Source organism: Natator depressus, chromosome 8 (genome assembly GCF_965152275.1).
Source record: "Natator depressus isolate rNatDep1 chromosome 8, rNatDep2.hap1, whole genome shotgun sequence".
NCBI lineage: Eukaryota > Metazoa > Chordata > Testudines > Cheloniidae > Natator > Natator depressus.
This window is the reverse complement of record NC_134241.1, coordinates 64,964,832-64,985,831: the sequence shown is the minus strand read 5'-3', so window position 1 is coordinate 64,985,831 and position 21,000 is coordinate 64,964,832. Positions and strand designations below refer to the sequence as shown.

Genomic DNA, 21,000 nt, shown 5'->3' with positions numbered 1-21,000 from the left:
GCTTTATATAGGAGGGCGTGAGTATTAATAAATCACTGCTGACTCTGGGGAAAGTTATTTCTGCGCTTTCTGAGCAATCGCAGAACAGAAAGAGAGCTTTCATTCCTTATCGGGAATCTGTCCTTACGTGGTATGTATATTTCATGAAGAGCTACTATAAAGTAATCTTGGTTCTGTGGAAAACAAAAAGATGAGACTTTTATCACTGTAGATTCATGCATCCGTAGACTCTCACTTCTATAAATTGTATGAAATAACTATTGGATGAAGTAAAGTAAACTTGAAAAATATTTTTCAAGTTTAATGTTCTGCTAATTGTGGGTGCGTTTGAGGACTGGTATATTCTTCCTCAGTGGTTCTGTACTGTATATGAAGAAATGTGTTTCTGATGCCTTTTCTTCTCTTAACAGTGCCCTCATCTCTCTGCTGTTCCCTTTTTCTTCTGACTCTGAAGAGACTGCTTTCACATTTTTAGCATCTGTTGAATACTAAAACTCCCTCCCACAAGAGAGGAAACAATCTCCTATTCCCTGCCTATATTCTGTTATTTGCTGGCCTTGCCTTTTTGGCTCCATGATGGTTCTTTCTCTCCTAAAGACAGATTTTTCAGCAGGTTGCTGGCCTGGCGAACTAGTGACGGGTGGACATGTCACATTAGGCACAGAGTGCATGAGAGGAGGCATGGGTGGGACTCTGTGGTCTTGATCCCATCTCTGCCTCCCAGCAGCCAGAATCCGTCCTCTCTCCTTGGCACAACTCTCTCTCAGCCCTCATCACTGGCGCTAAACTATTCCACAGTGTCATGCACCTGGGAATTGGCTAATTTTTTTAAGATTAAGGACAAACCCTAAAACTATGAATTGCTGGTCAGCTGAGTAGTTCTTACAATACCATTCATCTGTCTCCTATAGATCAGCTGGTAGAGGCAAGTGGCCTGGGGGCTTATGCATGCCTGACACCTGAGTTTATTTTAGTCAGAATAGGGCTTTCTGTAAATAAAGGACTTTAGTTTCCATTTCTTCATTCTGCCAACTGTCATAAATACTAAATCTGGAGTGGGAAAAATGTAAAAAGGCACAGGGAGAGAAGCTTTTTTAATTCAGGAATGGAAAAGAACTTGGGCAAGGTAAAAACTATTTCTCCTTCCGCATTCCTCTCTCATTGTCCACTCTGTAGCTAGGTGTACTGTCTTGCAAATTACTCTAAGAACTAGAATTTGTTGGCAAATTTAGATGAGAAGGCAACAAGGATTGTGTAATTTGATATGAGATCATCATGAGATAGAAAGTTAATGCTATTAGAACTTGCTGGGGAATGTCATCTGAATTATAGACTATTTAAATCCATTTTAGTGCAGTTTTAGTCACTAAAAAAATGAAAGCATCATGTTGATTGCACCAAAAATTGATTTATGACCTATTCCCATAACTCTTAAAACATATTCATCTAAAATCTTCCATAGTGTTGGTGCAACAGTGAAAATATAAACAAAGGCAGGCATATTTTTTCTGCTATATTTAGGCATTTGCGATCGATGCTTTCCAAAAAGAGGAGGGCATAAATGGAAAGCAAAGAAAAGCTTGTATATAAGAGTGTCTATGGTTTGTAAGAGCCTTAAAGTATAATAGGGTGAAGTTATTTAGGTGTATAAGTAGTGGATTGAATTTTCTCTAAGTATAAGAAAAACTTGTTGTGTATCTGTAAGCAGGAACAGGCTCATGTTCTGGATTTGGATATCTGGTTGAAAATCATCTTGAAATAAATAGTAAATCACGCAGGATTTTTTTGTATTTAATCCCTTATGAACTCTGAGAAGTTAATTTGGTTTTTATGGTGGAAATAATTTTCATTTTCTTGTCGATGAAGGTTATTAAAGGAAAGTCTTGGTGGAAATTCAAAAACGACCATGATTGCCACAGTAAGCCCTGCTGCCAGCAACGTAGAGGAAACCCTTAGCACTCTTAGATATGCTAAACAAGCTCGTTTGATAATCAACACTGCCAAAGTAAATGAAGATGTGAATGCTAAATTAATTAGAGGTAAGGTGGGATTTTTTTATTTGCAAGCATTTTTAACTTAATTGTTTATGATAGATGTTGATATTAATACCCTCTTGTAATGATTGACAGTATATTTGAGGTTTATTCATTTTAACATTAAGAGTTTTCTAAATCACTGGCTTTAAACAATTTACAGGCCTACTCATACTTTTAAACTGGAGATACTCTTTTCTTTGATACAGTTTCAAAAACTTACATATCAGTGTTTTTTATAGGTTGTTTTGTTTTTGAGCTTGAACCTATATCCTGTTTACAGTAATTAGGTACCATATATATATTAGAATGTACACAATCATATAGATATCACAGCATCCAGTTAAATGTGTTCATTTCAGTTGTGCATTCAAGTAAACCTAAGTTTTCCTTCCGTTTATTTTTGTTTATGAAACAAGGAAATTAACCTTAGTTTTTTTACATGTAATTCAACATTATGGTTGTGATTTTAAATAAGAGTCAGGAAATTCAGTACGATTGCTACAGCGATACACACTATAGTACATGAGTGAAAGGTGGTCAAATTAAAGATGGATTTCCTAAGGTCTGTACACTTAAAAATCTTAGCTATAATGTTGCTTTTACATACAGTCAGATTGTGATATACTCACACATGATAAAGAGCACCGTACTGCACTAGTAGTCATTGAAATCAATGGTACTACTAAATTGCTATGCTGTGTAAACAAGGAGATCAAATTCTGGACCTTAATTCTCCACACAAAATAGTTTTATTGTTCCAGCTGAGTGGGGTCAGTAGCAACCTGCTTAGACACATGCTACTGTACTCTTATTTAGGACATTGTTGTATTTTGTAGACTGTAAGTGTTCATTCAACCTGAAGTTTCCCTTTTGAAGAGAAATAGCTTCTCTGGCATTTAGTCGTATAGTGCTAACTGAAAATGGAGGAGGAAAGTCTTTTCTTGCAGAAAAGTGGAGTCAGACAGATTTACTATTATGATCTTCAGTCAGTCTGAATTATGAAATAATTTAGAGCTGCATATATAATCATTGTATTACCTGTGGGGAACATTAGTATTGCAGCCAACAGGCAAGTGCAGATTAACTTGCAGTCATACTAGAGATGAGTACTAGGAGTAGTGTTGTAGTAACTGGGGTGTAAAAACTGGCATTACCCTCATATTGCTACTCTGTCTCCTTCTTGTTAGGTTTACTAAGGGGATTGGGTTACTGCCACCTCCAGTGGTGTGTGGTATTCATGCTGATGTGGTTTTATGTAGAGATATAATGGGATTGATTCACAAAGTAGCATTTGTTTTACTTATTAGAGTACTTGTTTATTTTGTTTATATTTAAAAATAAAAACAAAAGTAGGTGATAATTCAGCAGGTGTTGCACAGAGGAAATAATATAAATGAAAAAGTGCTTAGATGGAATGGCAAACAAAAGAGCCATTGTGTAATATGAGAGAGTAAACCAGTTGTTGTGTTTTAAATTAGCAGCTTCCTGAAAAACATTGTATGCAGATTGAAAGATTGAAAATCTGGCAGTACTTAACTGGAATCTGTCTGTGCTGTATAATCAGATGAAATCAGATGTATAGTACAATAAGCTATTGTCAGCACTCTAGTTGATCAGTTAATTTAGCTAATGCTTCCTTGTTGTGACCTGTGTGTTTCAGAGAATAGCATGATATAAAAGTGACCTGTAGACTTTAACCAAAAACAATCGGTTTGCCATATATAAAGGCACAATTCAGTGTGCAGTTCAGCAGATTATTTAATGTCTCACATTTCAAGAGTAGTGAAATAAAATTATTTTCTCTATTCTTAAAAGTAACAAATGCAGACTTTTGTAGCTAGATGGGTGTGTTAAAGCTTAGATGGGATGCTTTCTATTTAACATAAATTCAACTGGATATTGCCAGAGTTAGGATAAAATCCTCAGACTTTACTGTTCAAAAATAATGTTTTTTTATTTATTAAATACCAGCTTAATGTAGGATCCTATGTTTAGTGTAAAAGCTGAGTTATGTTTTTATTTTTCAAATGTAGAACTGAAAGCAGAAATTGAGAAACTGAAAGCAGCTCGCAAAAGTGCTCTAAATACAGATCCTGAGAAATATAGACAGTATCTGCAAGAAATAACATCCCTAAGGGTAAAACTCCACCAACAGGAGAGGGATATGGCAGAGATGCAAAGGTGGGATAGTCATTAATGTCTTCCGAATAGTAAGTAGTAGTCTTATAAATACTGGAATAAAGTATCCCTAAAGTAATTATTTTGATTTTTTCCCCTAATATGCTTAGGGCCTGGAAAGAAAAATTTGAACAAGCAGAACAAAGGAAATTTGAAGAAACAAAGGAGTTACAGGTGCCCTTTATTCATAAGAATTAAAGTAGTATAGAAAATGCTTAACACCAATAAACCCCTTAATGCACAGAATTGGGGTTGTCCTAAGAGTCCTCTTTCCTAGTCTACATTCCTTTTGCAAGAAGCAGTTAATATTATTCATTCTCTTCAGGTCAGTGCTTTCAAATAAATTACTTATGGCAGTGGTTCTCAAACTTTTTAGCAACCCGTGGACCCCCATTTTGGTTTAAAATTTTTTGTGGACCTCCAAATCCCCCACTCCACACCTTCCCCGAAGATCCCACCTCTTCCCACCCCCACCCCTCCTCTTCCCTGCCTCTGTCTGCCCCCTCCCCCAAGTGCACCCCATCCCCTCTCCTTTCCCTCTTTCCCAGTGCCTCCTGCATGCCGGAGAACAACTGTTCTGCGGCAACCACAGGGCTGGCCTTAGGGAAAATGGCACCCTGGGCGAACTTGCATTTTGGTGCTCCTGGCCCCATGGGCATGGTGCACCCCCCTGCACCATTGACCCTGGCCCCCATAGTCTGCCCACCCTCCCTTCATCCCAACCCCTGCACTGTGCCCTCTTCACCCCAACCCCTGCACTCCCCTCCTGTGCCACTAATCCCTGCACCCTCTTCACTTCTACCCCTGCACCTCCTTCCTGCTCACCAACCTCTGTACTGTGCCCCAACCTCTGCATTCCCATCCTGCACCCACATGGGAAAACTGACGTGGATGCAATGACTGAGCAGCTGACATTGCTGCTCGCTCCCCCACTGGAGTGATGCTCATCTGAGCCGCACACTCCCAGGGGGCTTTGAGGGGCAAGCGAGGAGTGACATCAGGGCTCCCTGCATCCAGGTCACTTTCCCCACCTGGGCTGTGTAAGGAGAGGGCAGGAGAGCAGCAGCTCCTTGTGCTCACCTCTCAGCACAGCCCAGGTGGTGAAACTGATCTAGATGCAGGGAGCCCTGGTGTGTGTGTTGGGGGGGACTGTGTGAGGGAGACACGTGTGTGTGTGTGTGTGCGCGCACGCGCACGCGCACCTGAGTGAGTGTTGAACGCACTCTTTTTAATAAAGCACTCAGGTTCAGGGGCCTGAAGACTTGTTCAGACACAAGCAGCTGCCAGCAGCTTCTGACCCAGAGAAGCAGCAACACACACAGATTTCCCCTTGTCCCATCACCCCAGCTCAGTGGAGACCGGGTACATGGGTGGGGGACACCCAACATCAGCCTCCTTCTTGTCTTCCTTCTTCCCCCCTCCCCCGGGCTCCAGGGGGGCTAGAAGCAGCGACGGCTGCATACGGCAGTGGATCGGGGGCAGGATGGGCACCCCTGCTTCAGAGAAGAGACCTGGCTTGGCTTTTCATCAAACTGCCCCCCTGCAGCTCAGGTCCTTCCCCCCCCCCCCCCTTCCCCCCCCCCCCCAAATGCTGCTGCTTGGCCTGCCTGCTGCCTCTGCCAGCCCAGCTGGCTCTTGGCAGACCAGGTAGGAATCAGGCAAACATTATGCATGGTGCTCCCTTTGGTGAGCCACCCTGGGCTGCCCCCTGTACCACCCACCCGGCGCTGCACAGGAGGCACTGAGAAGGATTGGGAGGAGTTGAGGGAGGGAGAGGAGTTGATCAGCATGGCCTATGGACCTCCTGGAGTATCCTTGCGGAACCACAGCGGTCCACGGACCCCAGGTTGAGAAACACTGACCTATTGTACAGTAGGCAGACTTTAATGATGTATTTTTGATAAATGCATACAAATAAATCTCTAACGTTTTCTTTCTGAATCCATCACCTAGAAAGCAGGAATTACATTCAAGATGGACAATCGTTTGCCAAACCTTGTCAATCTCAATGAAGATCCCCAGCTCTCTGAGATGCTTCTGTATATGATAAAAGAAGGACAAACTACAGTTGGAAAGTACAAACCAAATTCTCGTCATGATATCCAGCTCTCTGGGGTGCTAATTGCTGATGATCACTGGTATGTGATACCCTAAAATGAAAGATCCTTCATGTGGCTATGTGAGAATGGGCTACCACCCCTCTCTCTCTCTCTCTCTCTCTCCTGCCCTCTAGCCGCCGCCCCCCCCCGGAGCAAGTGTTTGTTCTAGGTATGTCTTCACTGTAGAGTTAGCCTTGGTTAGCTTAGCATAGCTGGAGTGTCTTAGCTCTTTGCTGTGGGGATGCTCCAGCTATGCTATCTGTGCCAGACCCATGTAACTGCATTCACAATGGTGCTGTATTAGCCAGTGTGCAGAGGTGGATTTCTGGTGGGATATCTTATGCATCTTACTGCTGCATTAAACTGGGCTGCTGTAAGAAATAATTCACAGGGTGCTGACAGGATAACTGACATGGTGTGGCCTCTTTTTGGGGATTCACCAGACATCACAGAGTGGCTTTCACGGAAGAACTCTTTCCATTTCCCCATAGAAATTAAGTTAATCCATGCAAGCATATGTCTGATCTGTTATCTAGTGCAGCAAAACTATGTTCTTAATGTTGACATAGCTAAGATGTCTGCTTAAGGTAGAAAAGGTTGAGAGAAACATGGTCATATGATGCTGTGTATAACAACTTCTCCTGCTGAATAGAAAGATTAATTACCCAATGCTGATGTACACTGACTATCCTTTTTGTTCATCTAAATGAGTTCAAGTGATCAAGAAGAGTTGTTCTAAGATCCCAAATTCAGCAAAGCATTTAAACATGTGCTTAACTTTAAGCATGTGTATAGCCCCTATGATTTTAGGACCACTCACATGCTGTAAGTGAGAGGGGCTTGAGTCACTTACAGGGATCAGTGTTCTGTTTAGTTTTATAAAACGCTTCCCATGTTTTTGGGATGAGCAGGGAAATTTTCAGTGCCACATCCTTCTTAGTTGTGTTCATGTTCTTTGTCAAAGTCCGCCAACATCAACTGTTATATTGCCTCACATCAAATATTTATATACTCATATGCAAAACAAACAGAAATTTCCTGTTAGGAAATAGGAAGTTCAAAATTAAAATACAGTAATAAATGAAAGATACTAAATTAGTTCTACACAGAATAAAATCTGCTAAATTCTTAAAATCAGAATGAAATATACGCTGTCATGTCAGTTTCAGAATTCCATTCACTGGTGTGCTATGTTTGCATGTAATATCAATCTAATTTCTGTTTCAAAACACTTCTGTTATATTTTTTTTGTCTGTGTACCTTAGATAAGCTGTACTTCAGAGAATCTGAACAATGAAAGATTGTAGATGAGTGGCTGCCTCATGGATGCCCCTTGGTGGCCTTGGGCAGCCCTGCATGTAGCCCCTCACCTCAGTTTCCCTTTTTGGATCCCCTAATAAACACCACACAGGGTTTTTCCAGTCATAAAATGATAGAATCATAAGGTTAGAAGAGACTGCAAGGGTCATCTAATCGAATCCCCTGCCAAGATACAGGATTTTTTGCATCTCAACTATCCAAGACAAATGGCTATCCAGCCTCCTTTTGAAAACCTCCAGTGAAGGACCTTCCATAACCTTCCTAGGCAGTCTGTTCCATTGTTCTATTGTTCTTGCAGTTAAGACATTTTTCCTGAGATTTTAGATTAAATCTGCTATGCTGTATCTTGAACACTGTCTCTTGTCCTGCCCTCTGTGGCAACAGAGAACAGCTTTTCTCCATCTTTTTAGTGGCAGCCTTTCAAGTATTTGAAAACAGCTATCATGTTCCCTGTTACTCCTCTTTTCTAAACTAAACATAACCAGTTCTTCTTCGAGTGCTTGCTCATGTCAATTCCATTCTAGGTGTGCGCGCACCCACTTGCACAGTAGTCGGAGACTTTTGCCTTAGCGATATCTGTAGGGTCAGCTGCGGCGCCTTCTGCAGCGTTGCACCCATGCATTGGAATATCAGGCGTCACCAGCCCTACGCCCTCTGCTCCTTCTTACCACCTGTGGTGGTTGGTCAGAGCACCTTTCTTCCTTGCCTCACATTTGGTCAGCGGTTTCTTTCCCTTTAGACTTCGTATTCCATCTGTAAATAGTTTTGTTTAATGTAGATTAGTTAGTAAATAGCTATTATGTACTATAGTAAGTCAGTTAGGGTCCCGGCGGGGACTGTGCCCCAGGTGGGGCATGCCCTGGTCCCCGGGTTTTAAGCCCTGTGCTGACTGTAATAGGCCTATGCCTGTTAGTGACCCACACGGCAGCTGTCTGAAGTGCTTGGGGGAATCCCAAATCAAAGTAAGTGTCACATCTGTAAGAACTTTCATCCCAGGACACAGAAAGGATGCAACATTCGTTTGAAGGCCTTCCTCATGGAGGCTGCTCTCCACCCAGCCTCAGAGCCAGCCCGGCCAGTTGCAACACCCAGCACTTTGGCCTTGGTGCGTAGCACTCCCCAGGCACTGGGCTCTACGTACGACCGATCTCCCTTGCCAGTGCCCAAGAAGAAGTCTAAGGAGCAGGACCCCGTAGTGAGCAAGACAGACCATGGGGCATTGGGCCCCTTTTCAGGCCACTGCCCATGCTGGAGCTGCAAGGGGACACGTCCCCAAGGGGACCTCCTACCCCACTAAGGGATCCACCACTGACTCTGGGGAGTGGTAGGGGACTCAAGCTGATGGTGGAGTCAACTCCTTCCTGGCGCTCAAAGAGCAAAGGACTCTCCTACTGCAGCCAGCACCACATGCATTATTGGACGTGTCAAAAGCTCCCTGCAAGCCAGCCATGAAAAACTCCCAGAAGGTGAGTGAACACTGCTGGTCTCCAGAGCTCAGGCAGAGCCCTTTATCACCACGCCCCTGGTCTCTGCAGCAGCCCAGGTCACCAGTTCGCCGCCACAGATTGCTGGCACCACGCTCCCGGTCTCTGTCCTCGCATCAGGACTTGCCCAGAGGGAAGTGCTAGTTGCCTTACGGTCGGCACTGGTCATCTTCATGCCTGCCCTCTCCACACCGACTATCAGTCGCCTAGACCACAGGGACGCTCTCCAACATGGTGTTGCTCCCCTTACTCCTGGCACTGGTCTGACTACTTGAGGGACCCACATCGATGGCCCAACCTGGTCACTAGAGGAGGATTCTTCCGGCATGGAGAGGAAGTTCAGCCCCTCGCCAAGACAGCACCATCGTGACTAGCCTCCTGCGGTTGTGTCCACCTCAGCGATGCCATCCTGGCAGCAGGGCCAGTGGCCAGCGCAAAGGCCATACTAGAATGCCTGGGGCATGCCATTTACACTGATGCCCCCATCTTACCAATCATCGGTTGTCACGTTGGACAAGCATCAAACGGCACCAGGCTCGTTGCGCGAAGTGCAAGCAGATGCTGAGGTGGAGGGCCAGGTGCCCACCCCGAGACCCCCTTCACCCATGTCTGAAGGACACTCGAGCCACCCTCTGCTCCTGGGGTTTCATGCACCTCAGTCGGCGAGGAAGCAATTCCGGCCACCCCTGCCACCAAGGCCTTGGCAGCCTCAGCAGGAATCTACAAAGAGAAGGGACACTAGTTTTAGTCGCCGTCACCCTTCCTTCTCCCGTTCACCTATGCAACCTGGGCCAGCAAAACACCACGGGCGCCAGAAGCGTGATTTCGAGGGTGCGCTAGAGAGCAACACCCCAGTTAACTCCCTGGATCCGTCCCATCTTTTCCTCAACTGTTTCCATCCCTACCGTTTGGCCTGGTCGCAGGTTACCTCAGACCACTGGATGTTAGAGATTGTGTCGCTGGGCTACATTCTCCAGCTTTTGTTCACCCTTCCACCCCACCTACCTTCTTCCCCATCCTCCTTCAGGGACCCTTCTCATTAGCAACTCCTCATTCAGGAGGTAGGCCACCTCCTGGGGGCAATGGAGGCGATCTCTCAGGAAATGAAAAGGTTTCTACTCCCTCTGTTTCCTGATCCCAAAAGCAAAAGGGGGCCTAAGACCCATTCTGGACCTGTAGCGACTCAGTACCTCAAGAAGTTGAAGTTTCGCATGGTTTCACTGGCCTCCATCATCCCCTCCTTGTATCTGGGAGACTGGTATGCCGCTCTTGACTTGAAAGATGCTTATTTCCATATCTCTGTCTTCCAAGGACACAGACAGTTCCTCCGTTTTATGGTGGGCCAGCACCATTTCCAGTTCATGGAACTTCCCTTTGTCCTCTCCTCAGCCCCGTGGTTATTTACAAAATGTATGGCCCCAGTAGCCGCTTACTTGAGGCATTGAGGGGGATCCAGGTCTATCCTTACCTCGACGATTGGCTCATCTAGGGCAGGTCACGGGATCAAGTGCAAAACAGTCTCTATCTGGTGCGGTCCACCTGTCGCAACCTGGGCCTGTTAGTGAATGAAAAGAAATCAGCATTCTTAGCAGTGCAACAAATAGTTTATTGGAGCAGTCCTCAACTCCACGTGGGCGAGAGCCTTCCTTTTGGAGGCCAGTTTCTGAGCCATGGAAGGGGCCACCCGCTCACCACTGCCCATGCTTGCCTAAGGTTGCTAGGCCACATGGCTGCCTGTACTTACATGGTCCGATGTACCTGGCTCCACCTTCAGCCATTGCAGGCATGGTTGGCGTCAGTCTGCATCCCCAACAGACACGGCCTGGACCTGGTATCCAAGGTGTTGTACCACATCTGGTCATCACTGACTTGGTGGTTGGACCCTGTGTCAGTGTTGCAGGGAGTTCCCTTTGCGGCCCTGGCCCCATCACTAACTCTGGTTTCCAATGCCTCAGGCCCGGGCTGGGGAGTCCACCTGGGTGAGCTCAGTACACAGGGCCACTGGTCAGGGGTCAACCGCTCTCTCCACATAAATGTCAAGGAGCTCGAGGCAGTTTGCTTGGCCTTTCAGATTTTTTAGCACCACTTACAAAGTAAGGTGGTTCTAGTCCTGATGGACAACACCGCCATAATGTTTTATATCAACAAGCAAGACAGTTCTGGGACTTCTGTGTGCAGCATGCAATTCATCTCATGGCAGCGCACCTCCCCAAAACCAGGAACATGTTAGCAGATCACCTCAGCTGAGCCTTCTTGTCTCACCACGAATGGTCACTCCACCCTGAGGTGGTCAACAGGATCTTCCGAAAATGGGGATCTCCCCAGGTGGACTTGTTTGCAACTCGCTAGAATAGGAAATGTCATTTTTTCTGCTCATTTCAGGGGATCAACTGGGTCTACTTGTCGGACACCTTCCTACTCCTGTGGTCCGGGGCTCTGATGTACACTTTCTCACTGGTGCCATTGCTTCACAAAGATGAAGCAGGACAAGGTTATCCTGATAGCCCCAGCTTGGCCTCTCCAACACTGGTTTGGCATGCTGATGGACCTGTTGGTAACAACCCCAATGCAGCTGCCTCTCGGGTCAGATCTCCTTTCCCAGAATCATGGCAGGCTCCTGAACCCGAATCTAGCAGCGCTGCACTTAACAGCTTCGTTGCTACATGGTTAGCTGCTGAAGAGTGGGAGTGCTCAGCCTGCATGCAGCAGGTCCTACTGGGTGGTAGAAAGTACTCCACTAGAGCAACCTACCTGGCCAAATGGAAACGATTCACGTGCTGGGTCTTGGCCCAAGGGGTTAGGCCTGAGCAGGCCTCTCTGCAGTCAGTCCTGGACTACCTTATGCATCTCAAACTCTAGGTCTTGCCCCTTTCATCAATTAAGGTCCACTTGGCTGCCATATCTGCCTTTCACCCTCCATTCCAGAGCAGGTTATTCATTGCTCAAAACATGATGGTCTGGTTCTAAAAAGGTCTGGAGTGGCTCTACCTCCAAGTCCAGGACCCAGTCCCTCCATGGGACCTGAATCTGGTGCTCACGCAGCTCATGAATGCCCCATTCAAGCCCTCAGCATCCTCTTCCCTTTTTCTGCTCTCCTGGAAGGTGACATTCCTGGTGATGGTAACTTCTGTCCGAAGGGTCTCTGAGATTAAAGCACTTACATTGGAGCCGCCCTATATGGTGTTCTTCAAGGACAAGGTCCGCTGCGGCCGCATCTGGCTTTCCTGCTCAAGCTCTGTGCAATTTCACATGACCCAGGACATATTCTTGCCAGTCTTCTTCCAAAGCCTCGTAAGTCTGAGGAGGAATGTGGGTTGTGCTCCCTAGATGTCAGGAGAGCACTAGTCTTCTGCATCAAGAGGACCAAGCCATTTTGCAAGTTGACGCAGTTGTTTGTCACAGTAGCAGATAGAATGAAAGTTCATCCAGTGTCCACCCAGAGAATCTCATCCTGGATCACCTCCTGCATCTGATTTTGCTATAATCAGGCGAAGGGGCTTCAACCGGTGATTGTAACCACCCACTCAACTAGAGCACAAGCCTCGGTGACGGCCTTCCTGGCCCATGTGCCAATTCCAGATATCTGCAGGGCCACTACCTGATCATCCATTCACATGTTCACGTTTTACTAGGTGCTTACCCAGTAAGCCCAAGACAACGCTGACTTCATTATAGCAGCATTATAAGCCTCACGTCTGTGAACTCTGAGCCCACCTTGAGGGATACTGCTTGTGAGCCATTTAGAATGGAATTGACATGAGCAAGCACTCAAAGAAGTAAAAACAGTTACCTACCTTTTATAACTGTTGTTCTTAGAGAGGTGTTGCTCATGTCCATTCCATTAGCCGACCGCCTGCCCCTCTGTTGCAGTTGCTGGGAAAAGGGAACTGCAAGGGCATATGGCTGGTGGTGCCTGATATACTGACGCATGAGCGTGGCACTCCAGAGGGTGCCACAGCCGACCCTATGGATACTGCTAAGGCAACAGTCTCTGACAACTGTGCAAGTAGGCGCGCGCACACATGGAATGGATATGAGCAATACATCTTGAAGAACAACAATTACGAAAGGAAATTGTTTTTTTCCTTCAGCCTTTGCTCATTTGGCTTGCATTCCATCACTTTGATCATCTTTGTGCACCTCTGGATCCTTTCTAACTGGACACAGTATGCCAGTTGAGGCCTAACCAGCGCCGAGTAGAATCACTTCCCCTGACTTGCATGTAATGCCTCTGTTAATGCAATCTAAAATTGTGTTTGCTTTTTTTTTTCTGCAACAGCATCACTTTGCTGACTCATCATGAGGTAGTGGATCTACTACTACTTCCAGATCCTTCTCAGAAGGGCTGCTGCCAACCCAGTTATCTCCCATTCTGTATTTGTGAATTTGGTTTTTCTTTAAGTATCACATCTTACGTTTGTCTTTGTTGAAATTCATTTTTGTTGTCTATAGCCCAGTTGTCCAATTTATCAATTCCTAAATCCAAGTAATTAACAAAAATGTTAAACAACACTGAACCCAGAACAGATCCCTGTGGAACACCACTTTTGAGACCTTCCTGCACTCTGACATCATTCCATTAATAGTTACTCTTCTGGTTGTAATTGTTTAACCAATTCTGTATCCAGTTAATGGTAGTTCCACCGAGCCTGCATTTTTCCAGTTTAATTATCAGACTGTCATGTGGGACTGTGTCAAAAGCCTTGCTGAAGTCCAGGTGTATTAAGTTCACCGAATTCCCCCTGTCAAAGAAGGAAATCAAGCTGGTTTATCATGATTGGTTCTTAGTACATTCATGCTGGCTGCTAGTGATTACCCTTTCATCTTCCAGGTATTCGCAAATTGGATGTTTTATACATTGCTCTAGTAGCTTTCCAGGTATCGAAGTCAGCTGACTGGTCTATAGTTCCCCAGCTCCTCCTTTTTCCTTTTTTTAAAGATGGGTACTACATTAGCCCTTCTCCAATCTTCTGGGACCTCTCCTGTCAATTATGAGTTTGCAAATATTATTGCCAGTGGCTCTGAGATTTCTTTGGCTAATTCCTTCAGCATCCTGGGGTGAATAGCATCGGGCCCCGTTGACTTGAATTAATTCAAATTTGTCAGAAGTGTTCTCTACTTATCCCGATCTGTCTCCCTTCCCCTTTATTGTCTATGGTAGCTTCGCTAGTTGTCCGGTCACATTATATTTTGTGAGAAGACTGAAGCAAAGTAGGCATTGAGTAGCTCTGCCTTCCTGTCATCTTCTGTTACCAGCTCGCCTTCTCCATTGAGCAGCAGACCCACACCATCTCTGATCTTTCTTTTTTGTCTGACATATTTGAAGAACCCCTTCTTGTTCTCTCTAGTATTCCTTGCCTGCTGTAACTTGTTCTTTGCCTTGGCGTTCCTGATTTTGTCCCTACACACTCACGCTATTCCCATGTATACTTTCTTTGTGACATTACTTGTATGTATCCCTTTAGCTTTTTAGATAGCTAAAAAGCTCCTTGTGCAACCACATTGACCTCTTGTGACTGTTCTTATTTTACCTTTACTCATCAATCCAATCACAACAGCCCTTCTTATGGTCTGATGTACTAACTTAAAGCTCAAAACTAAACATAAAGCCTTCCCTTCAGCCAGGTGCAGCCCAAATGCTCCTGATCTGGTCAGAGTCCTTACTGCCTTAGCAGGCTACTCCCTACCCTTCTTAGCTGCAGCAATTCCCCCTTGCCTGAGGGTCTTCCCTGCAGGAGCCTCTCTCAATCTCTGCCATTTTACTGCAGCCACCTTCTGCTCTTTATAGATTAATAGATTCCAAGGCCAAAAGAGACCATTGTGATAATCTAGTCTGACTTCCTGTGTGACACAGGTCACAGAACTTACCTTTAAAAAACATCCAATCTTGATTTAATTATTGTCAGTGATGAAGAATCCACCATGACCCTTGGTAAATTGTTCCAATGGTTAATTACTCTCACCGTTAATTTACACCTTATTTCCAGCCTGAATTTGTCTAACTCAACTTCCAACCATTGGATCATGTTATATCTTTCTCTGCTAGACTGAAGAGCCTATTTATTAAATGTGTTCCCCCTGTGGATACTGATACTGTAATCAAGTCACCCCCTAACCTTCTTCTCTTTGTTCAGCTAAATAGATTGAGTCTATCACTATAAGGCAGGTTTTCTAATCCTTTAATCATTCTTGTGGCTCTTTCCTGAACCCTCTTCAATTTATCAATGTCCTTCTTGAATAGGAAATTGCCTGATTCCCCTCAGGTGGGGTTCATTCTGTAGTCAGGATAGGCTTGGGCGGGGGAGGAAAGAGATTCAAAGTCACATTATCTAAATCATGAATTTCATGGATAGCCGGAGTTAAGTTACATAACTTGGTTTTTTGTTCGTGATTAGCTATTGCTGTCACATCTGATGTTTCTCACTTTCAGTGTTATCAAAAATGTTGATGGTAGAGTGAGTATTACGCCACTGGGAGAAGCAAAGACATATGTTAATGGGAAACACATTTCAGAGCCAACAGTTATGCATCACGTAAGTTACCCATCACTGATACAAAAATAAATATATTTATGCATGGCTTTGAAAACACCTGGCATGAATGGTAAATTATCTGTTGACTGCAGATTTTGAGAAGGCTCTTGAATTGCTCATCCTGACAGAACACTGGATATTTTGATGTATTATATATATATTTGATTGTAAGATTAGAGACTGATAGTGTGTCTGTATTTTGCAGGGTGATCGTGTGATTCTTGGTGGAGACCATTATTTCAGGTTTAATCATCCAGTAGAGGTTCAGAAAGTAAAAAAGCCATCTTGTGGGACTACCCTTTCATGTGATGGGCCAAAAGATTTCGAATTTGCAAAAAATGAACTGTTGGTTGCACAGAGGTCACAGTAAGTATTGTGGCACCTTCCAAGTTAAAAATAAACTGCTCATCTGCTAATGCAGCATGCTGTCTTCTAGAAATGTATAGGCATATAAACTGCATAAGAATAAGTGAAAGTGTAAAAAAAAAAAAAAAAAAAAAAGTCACTCTTTACTTCTCATAAAATCCAAAATTTTAATAAAGTTGAATACACACACAATGATATTGGAATGTTTTTATAACCATGAAACATTTATTTTTGTAATCTCTGTGCACTCTTTTGATTAATTGTTTGGAATTCTAATACATAATTCTTATTATGACATATTTCCATCATAAGCCTGAATTCTGCTAAAATTGTCTTCTCACATGGAATTTTCTTGCTTGCCAAAAGATTAAATTGAAAGTTTATTCCACTACAAAAATCCAATACAATATTGCAAAATTCTTCATATTTTATTTGTCAAAATAACACAATATAATCACACCAGTTTAAATTATTTTGGTAACTTATTTCAAAATACCTGTCAGCGAGTATTTCTGTAACAATACAGACAACAAAGAAGATTCGGGAAACGTTTTTTGACAAATAGATTCCTTACTAGGCATATTAATACAGAACTCTGAGTAATAATTCATTTAAACCATATTTCCCACACCCCTCGAAAGCAGTGCAAAGGCTTGGGGGAGTCAGGGGTAATGGTGAAGCTGAAGGAGAGGAAAGTAGTTGCTGGGAAGGAGCTTGGGTATGAACTTGAACAGTTGTTGGGTATGGGTGGGAAAAGTATAGAACAAGTTTTTTGGGGGGGGGGAGGGGAAGGTGTTGTTAGGGAGCGTCCCCCATGCAGACCCTGCCTGACCCTTAGCCTCTCTCATTCAATCAGGCACATTTGTCCCCATGTGGTCCTGCACCCCCTCCCCCTCTGCCCATGTGGCCCTGCACCTCCACTCCCATTCAGCCCCTGCCCTAGTCTGTCATCACCCACTCGCCCTTATGAGCCCCTGTCTGACCCCCCTCAGCAGCCCCACACTGTCTGTCTCCCCATATCTCCTGTCTCCTAACATGGCCCGACAGACGCTGTGAAGAAGGCAGACTTTCTCTTCCCTATCCTAACTGGGGCTGGCAGGAGCAGCTGCTGTGTTCTAGCACCACAGCACCCTCTGGTGTGCAAAAGGCGGCACTGCATCAACTTTCAGCAGAAGCTATTTTCTGCAAACATTAAATAAATAAATTTTTAATTAAAAATATATGCGGCACATGAAATATGCATGCACAGAGGTGCAGAATTCCCCCAGGAGTAATAGTTTTCTGTGCCTGGGCTCTATGTCATGGGAAGCACACAGGAGGAACAGTGGTGGCTCTTCCAGGATCTGCAGCTAGACAGGAAGGATGCAGCTATTCTAAAGCTCCCTATGCCTAACCCCCAATATAGTTTTGGCTGCAGGCTTTCTCTTCCCGCTCTGATTAGATCAGTGTAGGAGCACAGAGTACCTTACCTTTTATAGAGCAGCAACAACACAGAGGATGGTGAACAACATTTGTATCCAGCTGTAAGTGGTAGTATGAGGTGCTAAGGGGCTAGTGTGTGTGATGTGGCACCCTGTTGACCCATAGAAAGCATGCTATCAGCCCGCTAGGGCCACCCATGGCACTTGGAAATCTGCAGTCCTCACTGACTTAAAGTTTGGCTCTTCTAATCCACGTGACTGTAGATTTGTGAGTTTCTACAGCAGATACTATTTGTGAAAGATTCTCAATAAAACAGTTCTTGAAATCAAATGTAGTAAAATAGACATAAAATGTATCAGCTGTGGCTAAAAAGTCTCTCTCGATTTTTTTCCATTGGGGGAGGTGAGAACCAATAATCAATAAACTACAAAATCTTAGCACACCCACCACAATTAAAATGAGAGGTTTTTAGACCTAAACTTCACTTTTGACAGAAGCAATAAAGTAATTAATATAGCATTTGTTAGTCTTTTTAACTCATATACAACATACTAAAAAAGGTTAAAAGCTAACATTTTAATTTAAGTTACTCACTACTTCCAGACTTGAATCAGAAATTGAAGAGGCACGACTGAAAGCCAAGGAAGAAATGATGCAAGGTATACAGGTTGCAAAAGAGATGGCTCAACAAGAACTTATTTCTCAAAAAAAAGTATACGAAAGCAAGATAAAATCACTGGAAGCAGAACTGGTAAATTGCTTTGTATAATTAAACCAAAACGTGGATTGTGTAATCTTTCATGCTGTCTCGCATGCCTGAAGAGCTGAATCCCTAGCTCTATCTCTCCTCTCCTTTGAAATACTTATAAAAGTCCACCTATTGTATGAAGTATTCCAGCTATAATGCATTCTTTTTGCACAGCGTTTTCATTCTTTCTTGCATTTGCTGTTCTGCTAGCTTGCATGTGCTTTGGGGCAAGGACTGTTACAAGCAGGATAAAATTTTCACAGTGTGCTGGCTTGATATAATTAACAAAGAATAATATATGGTGGCAAAGTGATAAATTTATGATACTTTACTTCTCTGCAAATGTACTACAGGGTATAATAGTTGATGTTCATTGACTGGGATATAACCTCCCATTGCTGCGAAAGTGAATTTATCTCTGTAATCTATAGTGGTGGTAAATCTCTTATGGACTGAAAGAAGAACCGACTCTAATATCTATCTTTACCAAATGGGTTGGATGAGCTGAAGCATGTGATGTTTTTTCTATATCCCATACATTCTGTCCTTTGTTTTTTTTAGAGAGAAGAATCTCATAAGAAACAAATTCAGGAAATGAATAACCAGCAGACTACTAACAAAATACAAGAACTGGAAAAAGCAAAGCAACATCTTGAGTTGGAAGTACATTTCAGCAAGAAGCGTCTGGAAATGGAGACATTCGCCACCAGACAGGTAATTTTAAAACGTGTGTTTTGTCTGATCAAACATCTATTTAAACACACCATTATAGTATTATTTAACTTCATTGGCTCTCTTAAAAATAGTCCTCTCCAAAATGATTTTAAGATAGACACGTCTCATTTACTGTCCTCTTATTAAATCAGCTGCTATTTGGGGAATCAGAAATAACAAGCTATAATTTTATGTAATGGGGGCTGGGTTGCTGATATTCCAAACTTAGGGGAATGTTGAGCTCACCAAAAATGATGGACTCAGGCATAAGTGCAAGCAATGTCTAGAATGTTAAGTATTTGGGGAAATATCTGAGGGAGCCAGAATACTTTCAAAATTTGTTTCATCAGATAAAAACATGAAAGGAGACTTGACAGCACCCCTGAAAATGAGGAATTATTCCTAAAGAGTATTAATAGATGTAATACCTTACATTTTGACCCAGATTAGGTTTCTACATTTGCTGACTGCAGTAGACACCAAAACTTCATTATTTTCCATGACTGCTAGTGCACAATTTTTTTCATCTTTAAACTTCTATGATAGAGATTTTTTCTTTTTAAAATAATTGATAGAAAATTCTGTTCCCTTTTTCTTGAGTTCAGCAGTCCCATTTAAATAATAAATGCTCCAACATATACATGTGAGAATTTAAGCAAGCAATAAAAATTGGTAGAATTTGTGTCGTCTTAACTGATGTAGTAGAGGGATCAGATCAAAAAGAAGTTTATTGTAAAGCTTGTACCCTCAAAAGATAAAATAACCTCTCACCCTGTTTTATCCTTTTGCTTCTTGTAAAAACATTGTCATGGATGGATCTATATGTCTTTTCTTTAGGCTTTAGAAGATCATACTATTCGTCATGCAAAGATTCTTGAAGCTCTGGAGGCTGAGAAGCAGAAAATTGCTAAAGAAATAGAAACTCTCCAGCAGAATCGTGGAAATGGGAATAAAACAATAACTAGTATGTGGGGAGGAGGGAGGTTGTGTACAGTATAACTTTCAATTCATTATTTTCTCTGCCATCAGGCAATGGAGAGCCTTTCTCCCCTTCTCTTCCCGCTTGCTGGGATGTTTACTCTCTGACAGACACACCTCTTTAGTCTCTGTTTTCACCATTCTTCTTATGAGAAAACTGCTGCATTTCTGGCTGCGATGGGATCCTAGTAGCTTAATCTCTTACCCCAACATGTTATCTTGGTGGAATTGAAGTTATAAGATCTTCATCTTTACTGTTCGGATGCAATCCTTGCCCTTCTTGAGACATGCACATCAGGCAGCGCTGGAGTGATACTTTGTTCACATTTAGTTGATCTGGGTGAACAAACAAACATGTAGATTAGCATACTTCCTCAGCAGACCCAAAGGTTCTCCCATTATCAGACTGTCTAGGCTTTGTGGGAAAGAGCAGGAAACACAGTTGTGGAGACTGGAGGACCAGAGCAGGAAGGTAAAATGTATTTGTTTCTGAAACCATTCAAATGTGATACCTGCCATGATTTAAATGGCATTCCAGTTTTGAAATATCCTTTGAAAGTGTTAGCTGTCTTTTAGTGTTTTCAGTAAATTGGAAGTCCGTGTGACTGCCTTGTCCACCAAACTCCTTTAAAGGTCTCCTTTTTTGGTCTGGGATCATTTCATTATGTTTGATCCAGTCAATCATGATCTTATGTGTTTTTTATTTAGTTAAGCCTAACTGGAATTCTATGAAACTCTCTCTGATGATCCAGGAGGCCAATACCATTAGTAGCAAATTAGGAAAGCACACAGTCTTCTGCAGGTGAGTTTCCTAATTCACACACAAGGCACGTGTAAAAAATAACTGAACTTGATGTTGGATGTGGAATGAGCTTTTTCTTAGAAAACTTTTGCTTATTACTCTTAACTCAAAACGGTTGGTTTGCAAGCTATTTTGAGTAAACTCATTTATAATAAATACACAACAGAGAAACTTCTATTTAAGGCTTCTCAAGAGCCAGGATCTTGTATACTATTTTGGAATTTCTCCCTTGAATCTGACTGTATTACAAGAAAATTTTACCGAACCAACCTGATTACTCCTGTATTAGTAGGAGTGTTGTAAGCAAGACACGAGAAGTA

At 43.2% G+C, this 21,000-nt stretch overlaps 1 protein-coding gene across 1 annotated transcript in view; it reads left to right on the top strand.

The window, feature by feature from the left end:
- Positions 1-21,000, top strand: part of KIF14 (kinesin family member 14) — an 81,033-nt gene that overhangs the window by 19,927 nt on the left and 40,106 nt on the right. Inside the window, exons 10-20 of the mRNA XM_074961191.1 lie at positions 12-130; positions 1,867-2,039; positions 4,070-4,217; positions 4,325-4,388; positions 6,168-6,352; positions 15,548-15,650; positions 15,856-16,016; positions 18,042-18,189; positions 18,748-18,900; positions 19,738-19,864; positions 20,587-20,680. Coding sequence (XP_074817292.1) covers positions 12-130; positions 1,867-2,039; positions 4,070-4,217; positions 4,325-4,388; positions 6,168-6,352; positions 15,548-15,650; positions 15,856-16,016; positions 18,042-18,189; positions 18,748-18,900; positions 19,738-19,864; positions 20,587-20,680 — 1,475 coding nt within the window. The remainder of the gene's footprint in view (positions 1-11; positions 131-1,866; positions 2,040-4,069; positions 4,218-4,324; positions 4,389-6,167; positions 6,353-15,547; positions 15,651-15,855; positions 16,017-18,041; positions 18,190-18,747; positions 18,901-19,737; positions 19,865-20,586; positions 20,681-21,000) is intronic.